The following is a 12,327-nucleotide window of genomic DNA, read 5'->3' on the forward strand; positions in this document are numbered from 1 at the left end:
ACTCCACAAAATGGGATGGGGATGCCATTGCCCATCTCCTAACATTTAGCCCACCAGTTAAAGCACTTTCCTAGGATATGGGAGACCCAGGTTCAATCTCCCCTTCTCTGCCAGGGGGAGAAATGTGGGAGACCCCTGTTCAAATGCTATCAGAATACTCTGTGAACTAATCTGATATTGGGTTGTGGCCTAATAACTACTTAAGTATTTACAGTGGAACCATCATTGGGCCAAAGGAGGGATTGAGCCTAAGTTTTCCACAGTCCAAGTGAGGGCTCTAACAATGGGGATAAGGTTAGAAAGTGGATGGTGACATCTTTCTCTGTCGGGATTTTTAATGGGACCTGATCCAGTAGGTGTGTTCAGAGGCTGCCTAGTGGATTAGGCCCTGCATGTGATTTAGGTGGCCAAATGGCTATCTTTCCCTGGTTTGTGAATTGCTCTGGGGCTCAGGCTATGTCTACACTACTGTGGTAAGTCGACCTACGCTATGCAACTCCAGCTACGTGAATAACATAGCTGGAGTCAACGTACCTTAGGCTGAGTTACCGCGGGGTCTACACCGCGGGGGGGTCGACGGGAGAAAATCTCCCATCGATTTATCTTACTCTTCTTGTCGGGAGTAGAGTTCAGGGGTTGACTGGAGAGGGATCTGCTGTCGATTTGGCGGGCCTTTAGTAGACCTGCTATATCGACCGCTGGTGGATCGATCTCAGAATGTCGATCCGGGCTGTAGGGTAGACCTGCCTTAGGTGGGAGAGAGGTCTCCAGATGCCTAGAATGAGGCAGCAGTGCACATGCCCAGAGGCAGAAACTTAGGCTGTGAGTTTAGGGACCCCCAGGATTCAGCATGAGTTTTGTGGATCAAGGTGAAAGGAAAAGTGGGACTTAAGCACCTAAGTACCTGTGTGGATCCCACCCCATATATTCAACACAATCAGTAACCGCAAAGATAGCATTTTCCTTTTATTTATAGAAAAATCTTAGTGCTCATTCAAAATATTTCACTGGTAGAGAAGTTAGGGAGCTCTGACATACATTCTCAGGCACCCTTTGATTAAATTAGGGCCTGACTGCAAATACATGTGGGTAATAATAAGTAAGAGCCAAGGGCTCGGACTCAGGATTTAGTACTGTGCTTTGAACAAGAACTGATTCAGACATTAACAGCCAATTAAAAAAAATAATTAAGATTAGATGCCTTGGCGTTTGAGTGGCCAACCTGAGACATCTTGGACCTGATTTTCAACGGTACTGAGCAGCTGCAGCTCCCATTCAGTTTAACTGAAGTTGTGGGTGCATGGCACTTCTGAAAATTGGGCCTACAGGGTCTCACGTTGGGCATTCAAAACGAGCGACCACTCTTGAAAAGTTTTGGCTAAACCCCACTTCGCCAGCGTCACCTCAGCTCGGTGGAGGTCCCTGACCAGCGTAGCTCAAAAGCGGTTTTGATTTGGGGTCTTGAAATAAAGGTGATCGCACAAGCCGATTATTTGGTTTTGGGATCCAGGCCAGGGCATTGTTTCCAAAAAGATTATTTTTGCCAAGGCCACGGTCCATTTAACAATCCCTCTCTCTGCTTTGTTTTAATCTGTTGTCGGTACAAGCCACAAAAGTTCCTTTCGCCGGAGGAGAGGGAACAGATCGGGCAGCAGTTATCCCCTGCAGACGTGCTTCTCTTGCCTGGGAGGGTTTTTTCCCCCGACACAGCACCACAGCCCAGAGAAAACAAGGGCGGTGGGGGGCGGGGGGGATTAACACCCTCCCCACACCCAGCGCAGCAGAGGGACTCTGGGGCAGGTGCAGTACCTGAGCCGATTTTGAACGCGCTGCTGGAGGCTGCCAAGCCAGGGCCCCCGCAGGGGTTGGCACGGGGCAGCCAAGCCCCCCCCCAGCGCTGCCCAGCCCCGAGGCGCCCTGTCCCAGCTCCCTCCCGCGCGGGAGCGGAGCGTGACCGATCCCCGCGCGCCCGGGCAGGGCCACGGGCAGGAGCGCGGTCGGGACTCGGAGGGCGGCAGGTCTCGCCCGTCCTGCGGGGGCTAGGGGGGAGGGGGGCGGGGCGCAGCCGGAAGCCGGCGAGACGGGCTGAGCGAGGGGCGACGGCCCCGCTCCCGAGGTCCACGCGGGGGCGGTGACTCACGCCCGCCCAGACGCCTGCCAGGGAGGGGCGGCAGCGCGAGCCCCCGGGCTCGCGCCGCGCATGCGCGGCAGCCCCAGCCCGGAGTTGTGAATGGTGCGGCTGTTTGGCCGGAGTTTACGAGCCGGGGAGGAAGTCGGAGGGGGAGGGGGCTCGAGACGCGCGGCGGCGGCGGCGGCAGCGCGAGCTCTGGCGGTTGCTGCTGCTGCACTCTGGGCGCGAGGCGGCGCGGCCGGGGGAGGGGGCGCTGGGAGCCGTCGGGGGTCGGGTCGTGGCGGGGGGCGGGGGTCGCGAACAAAGGGCAGCGGGGCGAGCCGCCGGGGCTGGGGAGGCAGCAGCGGCGGCCCCACCATGCCGCGGGTTGTCCCCGACCAGCGGAGCAAGTTCGAGAACGAGGAGTTCTTCAGGAAGCTGAGCCGCGAGTGCGAGGTGAGGGGGGACTCCTCCCCCCCCCGAAAGGGGAGCCGTACCCGCCGCTGCGGGGGAGCCCGGCGGGCAGCCGCCGTCGCCCCGTCCCGGGCCGGTGGCGCCCGCCGGCTGCCCGGCCGGGGTGCGCTCGCCGCACTCCGCCTCCCCTTATCTCTCGCGGCCGGGCGGGATTCCGCCTCTGATTTGCCTCCTGTGCCCCGCAGATTAAATACACCGGCTTCAGGGACAGACCCCACGAGGAGCGGCAGGCCCGGTTCCAGAACGCCTGCAGGGACGGCCGCTCCGAGATCGTAAGTGCCGCGCCGCCCGCACCCTCCCCTCCCCCCCATCCCATCCACCTGGGCCGCTCGCTTGGCCCCCGTGCGCCGCACAGACCCGCCGCCCGCGTGAGCAACCCGGAACTGTGCCGAGCCCGGACACCCGGCCCGCTGCCTAGCGCCCGCCGCCGAAACAAAGCTGCGGATGCGGAACGCTCCAGCGGCAGGAGCCACTTCCTTATTGCCTGCCCCGTTCCGGCGCGCGGAGCGGGAGAGCCCTCGGTGCGGCCGCTGCTGTAAATTGCCTGCTGTTGGCGCGGCCGGGCGCTTGGTCCCCACGTTTATCAAACCCCAAGCTCCCCCACCTCCGTAGGTTGCGTAAACACCCCCCCCCGTAACTCACTGTTGTTGCTGCCGCCAGCAAAAGTGTTTGAACAACCGTGTTTTCACTTTATAGGGAATAAAAAAGGGAAACTAAAAACCAAGTTAAACCAGCCATCCGCTTCTGTAAAGAAATACCTGTGTCTTTCTGTCCAGCAGCTTAACTAAAATGTATAGTAACGTTTTAAAAATACTTTAAGGAAGAGGAAAAACAAGGAGGAGTCCTTGTGGCACCTTAGAGACTAGCAAATTTATTTGGGCATAAGCTTTCGTGGGCTAAGACCCACTTCATCAGATGCATGGAGTGAAAAATACAGTAAGCAGTGTATATGTTACAGCAAATAAATAAATAAATATTGCTTACTGTATTTTTCACTCCATGCATCTGATGAAGTGGGTCTTAGCCCAGGACAGCTTATGCCCATATAAATTTGTTAGTCTCCAAGGTGCCACAAGGACTCCTCCTTGTTTTTGCTGATACAGACTAATGCAGCTACCACTCTGAAACCTTTAACGCTTAAAGTCATTGATTTAAAACTCTCATGGATGGGTGGGGCAGAGTGGATGCTGTTCGAGGGATGTTTTGTAGAAATGTTTTGTAGAAGTTATCAGTTTCAGTATGTAGGATTCATAATATATATTCTGTAACTTGTTTACAAAGTATCCCATGATTTATTTAAAAATAAGTACTATAATATAAATACATCAAATGTTGATTTAAACAATTATTTACTTATCTGTCCCCTAGGGAATGGGCCTTGCATTGGAACATATAGTGGTTGTGCTTCTAAAGTGTAGCATCCAGTTGCGGAAAGCTTTAGTTATAGATGTACTCTAGAAAAGAAAGGGAAGATACATTTTCATTAACATTTAATATTCTCCATATACCAGTATTTGCTTCTATAAAAGATAATTTTAGAAAACTTTTTTTGCCTAATAGTAATAGCTAATGCTGCTATTACTAGAGGAATAAAAACATATGTATCTTGTACATTAGGATTTAAAAGTAGTGTTATGTATGTGAAAAAGTACTTTATAGCCAACAAAATGATCTGTGAGAGTATATTGGCAGTTCTTCCTTCGCCATTGCATATATTGAAATTATAAGCTACTTATTTCAACTTTAAATTCTTTTGTCAAGGAAGTAGTGACTTCCAGGAATAAATAAGACTAATATGAAATTGTTCTGAACTCTAGCCTATCATTTGGTTAAAATGAATTAGTAAATAACCTTGATATACTGAAATTTAAAATGGAAAAAAAATGCAGTCACCGAAAGCTTTTTGAAATAGAGTAAATCTTTTCTAAATCAAATAAGACACATTTCAAACTAAACTTTAACGTTTGAAATATTGGATTTTTTTCTTAGTGATGGTACTAGTCGACCACTGTGATCCATGAAGTAAAAGAGAAGATTAATATGGCTCCATGTAGTCAAAAAGTGACTAGAATTTATTTCCTGATTTATTTCTGCTTGATGCTTCTTGAATAAGATCTGTATTTTGTAGCGTGCTTGTTAGTGATATGGTTGTTTGTACAGTTCCTTAAAACATTCATATTGAAGTCACCGATTTTTTTTTTTAAACAATGAAAATGGTGGCAGAGTTTTCCTCTTCATTAAGGGTTTATTTCAAGTGAGATGAGGATTTACCTGATTTTTGATATTTGTAAGAATTTTCATTTGTTGTGGCATATATTTGGCTTAATAAAAGACTTCCATATGCTTATTGTAAACCTATGTTACTACATAGAAAAACTAGGGATTTTTTTATGCACAGTGTACATAGTGGAATATACCTTTACACAAATTATTAAAATAAGTTACTGTATTTACTTTGTGAATAGAAGAGGGAGTATTCTAATATAGCCGATTCCTATTATACTAGTTATCATCCGTTTTCAACAGTTGTCTAATACAGCTAGAGTGTATTGTGTATTGTAAGTGAGCAAAGTTTATAGAGAATCTGTAGAAAAAAGTAGATACTATTCAAACCCCTGCGTAGCAAATCTCTTGGGTTTGTTTAAATTATTGTGTCACTGAGCATGATTTTTTTTTTTTTTAATTTTAAAAAGTGTACTGTTGAAAACAATTATGGATGGAGAAAAACATAAATTTTTGCTAGCTTTTAAGGTTCCTGGACCGGTAGCAATGCACAGTATACATCTGTAACCGACCACTTCAGTGAAAACTTCAGATCTAAGCTTATAATTAGTTACAGCTAATACGGTTTGTGAAGAGTTGTTTTTGTAAAATGGGAAATTACTGTCTCTTCACTATCTCATTTCTGTGCCTGCCATCTCTCCTTGCCAGAACTCTGCCCCTTAAGATCTCCGGTGATGCCTGTTACACACAGTTTTTCAGTCTATTATAATAATAAGAAATGGCTTCTTCTTTTCTTGACCTAAGACATCTGGTTTGGTCCAGTAAGACTGATTGCTTGTTACACATCCATTTAGAAAGTGAGGGTATTGTATGATCAAAGTTTTAAAAACTAACCAGTTAATTCAGTAAAAAAAAATTATGTAGATGATTTGCTATAGATAAAGAATTTATTCTCATTTCTACATAGGAAGGTTTGTGCCTTGTGATGGCAGTGTGTCCAGAAGTAGTCTAAAAGTAATATAAAGATGGAGTTAGGACATAAATGCGTCATACAAAGGTCACTGTTCTCTAACTTCAGACCAAAGTGATCATGACATGAACAATTTTTTAAAATCAAACAAGTCATTACTGAGATGTAGTCTTAAATTATCAGTGGTATATTGTTTTGCGTATTTTGAGGAGAAAGCCTACCTACAGCCACAATAATCTTCCAAAAGTGGTGGTTGTGCATGTGCAATAACTCCCCTGACACTTACTGTACATAAATACTCAGTTAACCTGAATGGTTCTGAACAAGTTCTTCTCGTCTATTAGGTAATGAAAAGCCCTTTTGGAAAAGAAAAATAAATGTAACCAATAACCTTTACAGTCTATTGATCCATAAAACTACTTTTGAAACTTAAAACCCCCCAAACCCTGTGTTAAGCGTATTTTCTGGGTAGATTTAAATAGTCTTGGTCTCTTGGTATACATATTTTATAATCACCTATAAATCTTTTATGGTAAATCTTTTAAGTTCAAATGGAAATTTTTTTTAATGTTGAACACTGTGACAAAAGCCAAGAGCTTTAAAGGGCCATATCCAACCTAAAACAACCGCTGGCTGCCTGACCTGCAGAAAGTCTGTCCTATTTTGAAGTCACTCTGTAACCTTGGTATCAGAGTGCTGATGTGGTGGCCTGTTCCTCCTCTTTGTTGTGACTGCATAATATTGGTTTAGATGTTACATGACCATCAGGTTTCCACTTGCTCTGTCATTTATGGCAGTCAGACTCATGGGAATGACATCCTGATGAGGATGGAAGACTGGAATTCCTTCCATGGCTGACATCTAATCAACTTGGGAATAACTTGAAAAGCCCTGGATTGACAGGCACCCCTCTCTCCTTTCTAGAGCTCAACCAGAAAGCCAGAAATAGGGTTTATGGGACTGTAGACTACGTGCTAGCTCCCTACAAAACACTAATGATGATGGATGGTCAATACATCACTGATTTTTTACGTACATACCGATAGTAGTCAGACATGCATATCTGCTGATTGGGAGAATAGGAGAGGCATCCCCAGCCTACACACAGTAGGGTTCCTTTGTGTGTGAGAGAGAGGGAGAGGGTGAGTGGGTTGGGGAAACATGGCAATAACAGCCACGTTTACATGATACATTAGATGGGCTATTGGATTTTGTACATGGACTATTGATCTAATATAATTCGTTGGGGGGTGGGGGAACACAATGCTGCTAAAAATTCACATGATAAAAGTCTCACTATTTTTAGATAGCCTGTATCTGGCCTATAGACTAAGGCTGCACAGTTCCAGTGGGCGTTGGCATGCATTCATATTTTCTGTCATCTTTTCTATTCTTTTCCCCGTCTTCAAGCTTTTCTGTGATTTCCTGGATACATGTAAGGATTTCTTCTCTTGGTGCTGCATGCTAGGTTGACTTTTCCCCGAGTAGAATATATTACTACAGAGCTAGCATCCATGGGCCTTCAGAAACTTGTGCAGTCTGGAAAGCTGCAAAATTCAGCTGGGTCAACCCTTTCAGTGTTTTGTATTAGCGTGTACATGTTTGTTTTTAATAACAGCCTTAGTTTTTAAAGGCTAAAAATGCAGAGAAGATGGTAGTAAAGCTGCTTGGCCATGTTGATGTTACTGCATTGTTGATTCAGAACAGTGTTTAAATCTAGAAAATTGTTTTTCAAAATATTGTATTTACATATGAGCAAACAAAAAACTACAAAGTGGGAAAATGATGTAATGCAAGGAATCTCCACCAGAGTTCTGATGACAATGGCTCTAGTTCTATTCTTATGGTTTACATGTTACTTGAACCTGTTGATGGAGTACATCCTTAAGTTACACTTCTGTCTAGCTTTTTACTACACGTTTTTAAAATGTTTTTCTTTATATGTTTTGTATTCTAAACAGATTAATGTACTGGTGCAATATCACCTTGATACTAATGACCGCTGTCGTCAATTTTAATGACTGTCTGTGTTAGCTTAATGGGAATGCTCAAAAACTGCTTATAAGAGAAAGTCAATAGCTAAAACCTAATCACGGGATATTAGTCTCCTTCTGCTACAAAAATGTCACGGCAAAGCAGGTTTCATTTTCAATGTGAGAGATATTGATCCTGTGACACTGTTCTACTACAATGACTTATACAAAATGATGCAGAGCGAACTATATTTTAAGTGATAGTGCAGTAGAGTGATTTTTTTATTACCAGTAAATTGCTGAATTCTGCGTTGCTTAGAGCAGTGGTTCTCAAAGCCAGTCTGCTGCTTGTTCAGGGAAAGACCCTGGTGTGCCGAACCGGTTTGTTTACCTACCGCATCTGCCGGTTCGGCTGCTCGCGGCTTCCACTGTCCGTGGTTTGCCGCTCCTGGCCAATGGGGGCTGCAGAAAGGGCGGCCAGCACATCCCTCGGCCCACACTGCTTCCCGCAGCCCCCATTGGCCTGGAGCGGCGAGCCGCGATCGGCCGAACCTGTGGATGCGGCAGGTAAACAAACCGGTCCAGCGCTCCAGGGGCTTTCCCTGAACAAGCGGGGGACCAGCTTTGAGAACCACTGGCATAGAGGAAACATCTATTTTATGCTCTTCTCAATAAATCATCTCCCTAATTCAGCTTATTTTGAGCTATATTTTTATGTACTTTTTATGAATAAACTGTTTTCTGGATTAGTATTCTTTTAAATTTAAGTGAATAATGGTAGTCAGTCCAGAAATTTGATTACAAGACATTCTATTTGATATAACTGTATTTTAACGGTATGTTCTGGTATAAGTGTGTATCCGTGTATGCATATTTACACACTGTACTATAGCATAACTGAAACAGTGAATCAGAATTCTACTTCTACCCACATTATTTTACCCCTCCCAGCTGTGCAAGTTGGAGCTCTCTTTCCCTGTTCGAATTGCTGTGATATGCATGAGTCTAAACTTCTTATGAATGAAAATGAAACTTTTATTTTCAGTTGAAGGTCATGGTTTTCTTGAATACAAGGGTACTCATTTCTGATAAGGTTAAGTTAATGTACCTTCAAGAGTTTTTGAGAGAGAATATAACAGATTTCTTATACATGGAAATCTGCTAATCTGGATTTCTCTGAAGTGTTTGTTCACTCACACACTAGCTATGGTGGCAATAAGATTTCACAACTTGACAGTGTAATATTATATGGAGGGGTACATTGATGGTGCGTTCGCTCACCTGTCTGTCAGCATGCAAAATAAGGGTAAATAAATATTTTCCTTGCATTTTTGTCTTTAGATCTCAGGTAATATGCCTCCAGGATTTATATATCTGTGAAAAACAGATAGGATTTTTTTGTTCAAAATCTGTGCTCCCAGTAACAAGTCTCTGCAGCTCACTTTCTTCTGAAAGTTCTTCTAACTGGGAAAAATGCTACTTTTTACAACATGTAAGCACTTTTTTAGTAGGTTTTGGTACTGAGTTGTTGGTACGGGATTTCCTGACAGAATTCTGAAATAACAGATTCTAATGTCAGCAAAAACTGATTTGAAAGAAAGTATTGATTCCATGTTGTATTTTATATCCGAAGCAGCCAATGGCAAATGTTGTCAAAATGGAATCAGATGTTTGTAACTTAATACTTAAGAAAAATGATGAGTGCATGTTTTTGACTTTAAGTATTCTCTATGCTGCTTGGCTTAAGACATAAACTGATGTAAAAATAAATGACTGCCTGCATAATTTATGTAATGTCTTGCTCCCTGATCCTGTTTGTATTGATTTTTCTAAAAGGCTTTTGTGGCCACAGGAACCAATCTGTCTCTCCAGTTTTTTCCGGCCAGCTGGCAGGGGGAGCAGCGACAGACACCAACCCGGGAATATGTTGACTTTGAAAGAGAGGCAGGCAAGGTAAGAAGGAAATTGTTGCAATTCAAAGATTTTTATGTGCAGTGTCAGTGGGCTTTTAACATAAACTGTGTGTTGTTTGAAATTCTTAGTGTTCCACAGTTCAATGCATAGTAGAGTTAGTTATAAAAAATACCAGTGAAAATTATTAAGATGAAGTCTGCTGAATTCCTCTAAGGATTGTTAAAAATAAATTTAATTGTAACTTGTTTTAAAATACTTTTTATATTTCTTGGGGAAAGGTATGTGGGGTAATACTTGGGTTCTTTCCTTCTATTAACTTTCATTTATTTTGGAGGGCAGAAGCCCACTTCTTCATAATAAAATGCTTAGGAAAAACTGCAATTTGTTAGTTTTTAATATACAGTAGACACACCTTTGGGACTACATTAAAATTACAAACCTTAACTAGCAAGTTATCTTTGAGACTAATGAAAATTTCTCTCTGAGCACATTCCCTTGGCAGGGCTCAGGTTGGCAATTCATATGAAGTGTAGGAATTGCTTGCTCTTGTTCTTCCACTAGACATTTGTGCTTGACTTTCACCATCGCAAATTATAAAGAATAAATACTACTTTTAAATAAATTGCTGACTCTGCCTGTTTTGCTGTTCTGAAATCGTTGATCCACAGACTAAAATTCCTTAATGGCACAGTGGTACTCTATTAGTGTTTAGGTTACATAGTTCATCTCAGAAAACTTGTTTGAGAGGTCACTGTGATAAATTTACTGGGGATTTTTGGGGGTTTTTTAAATGTATGGTTTCACTATATAGGAAAAACACTTAAAAACAATGCTTAGTGGATATGTTTCTCTATACTATGTAGGCTATAGGGGCCTGATCCAAAGCCATTGTAGTTAGTGGGACTTTTCCATTGACCATGGGCTTTGGGTCAGACAGTGTATATACTCTTGGACTCCCCCCAGGGCCGGGTAACTTTTCTGTACTTTTTGTTTTCTAATAACTCTCTTTTTAGAAAGATTCTTAAAGGGACTTCCTCAACTTAAAACTCACACTATCTGTTTTCAACCTCCTTTTGTTACAAGTAACTACTAACATTAAAATAACTGAAAGACGAGGAAATACTTCATAAAGTTTTACATAGCCTATTGGGTTTCCCCACATCAGTATAAATAGGAAAATCCAATTGCAAAAGCACAAAAATTCTCAGAGGACTTACTTGGGGTCAAATATGGTACCTGAAGTTTCTTTTTAACTCATATTTTGAAATTAACTGGAGTTCAAGTTGATAGTATCATGTTTGTGTTTTGTAAACCTATTCTACTGTAGTGTGGAAGCCTGCAAAAGTTTTTAAAAAACACATTTTGGGCAGGGAGCAGCAGGGGAAGGCTGGGTACTGGCTTTTGTGGTGAACAAGATGAATTGAGTTTGGCTCTTACTGAAAAATATTGATTCTGGCTCATAACTGAATGAGGAATTTTTTCTTGTAACATAGCAAACTGAAGTCTGTTTTTGCCTATTCCAAAAATAAACAATTTTATTTACTTCCTTGATTTTTTTTTTAACTTTGTTTCCTTGGAATGAATTTTTAAAGTGGTGAATTAAGAACTTAAGAATGGCCATACTAGGTCAGACCAATGGTACTTCTAGCCCAGTTGCCTGTGCCAAATGCTTCAGAGGGAATGCACAGAACAGGTTAATTCATAAAGTGATCCATCCTCTGTCCAGTCCCAGTTTCCAGCAGTCAGAGATTTAGGGAGACCCTGAGCATAGCATTGTGACCCTGAACATCTTGGCTAATAGCTATTGGTGGACCTATTTGCCATGATCCTATCTAATTTTTTTTAACTCAGTTGTACTTCTGGCCTTCACAACATCCCCGGCAACGAGTTCCACAGGTTGACTGTACATCATATGAGGAAGTACTTTCTTATGGTTTGTTTTAAACCTGCATCCTATTAATTTGTTAGCTTTTTTTTATGGGGGGGACCACTGCTGCACGTTGAATAGATGTTTTCAGAAGACTATCCACAATGTGTCCAAGATCTTTCTTGAGTAGTAACAGCTAATTTTGTGTGTATTGTTGGGATTATGTTTTCCAAGTGCATTACTTTCCATTTATCAACACTGAATTTCATTTGCTATTTTGTTGCACAGTCACCCACTTTAGTGAGATCCCTTTGTAACTCTTTACGTTCAGCTTTGGAGTTAATTATCTTGAATAATTTTGTACTGTCTGCAAACTTAGCCACCAGATTTGCAGGAACTTAGTATATGCTACTTCAAAGCCAGATAGAATTGATCTTATCACTATATACTACTTCTTGCTTTTTAGATGTTAGTTTATAGTAAACTTTCAGAGTACTTGGCTAAATAAGTAGTCTTCCATATTTTTTCATTTAAGGCCATTTAGAAGTAGAAGATCATCCAATAAAACATGAATGGTATTGTACTGTACTTTGAACAAATCATGAATTCCTGGGTGTGAATTAACGTTATTATAAATCACATGTGACATCAAGCTTGTACTATACAGACTTGTTTTAAAGTGGATCTGCTCCCATAGCATGTTGAGAAGAGAAGCAAACAGGGCCGAAGTGCGTTATGATATCAACAGAAAGCACCTGATGGCATTATAGTATTGTAGTTTAGTTGTCTGTCACTT

General features: G+C 42.5%; 1 protein-coding gene across 3 annotated transcripts in view; it reads left to right on the forward strand.

Moving 5' to 3' along the window:
* Window positions 1–2,434: 2,434 nt before the first annotated feature.
* Window positions 2,435–12,327, forward strand: part of CBFB (core-binding factor subunit beta) — a 68,763-nt gene continuing 58,870 nt past the window's right edge. For all 3 annotated transcript variants that reach the window (XM_074969097.1, XM_074969094.1, XM_074969095.1), the window contains exons 1-3: window positions 2,435–2,566; window positions 2,770–2,856; window positions 9,587–9,703. In XM_074969097.1, the coding sequence (XP_074825198.1) occupies window positions 2,489–2,566; window positions 2,770–2,856; window positions 9,587–9,703 (282 nt within the window). In that variant the 5' untranslated portion in view covers window positions 2,435–2,488. The remainder of the gene's footprint in view (window positions 2,567–2,769; window positions 2,857–9,586; window positions 9,704–12,327) is intronic.

Source organism: Natator depressus, chromosome 12 (assembly GCF_965152275.1).
Source record: "Natator depressus isolate rNatDep1 chromosome 12, rNatDep2.hap1, whole genome shotgun sequence".
Taxonomy (NCBI): domain Eukaryota; kingdom Metazoa; phylum Chordata; order Testudines; family Cheloniidae; genus Natator; species Natator depressus.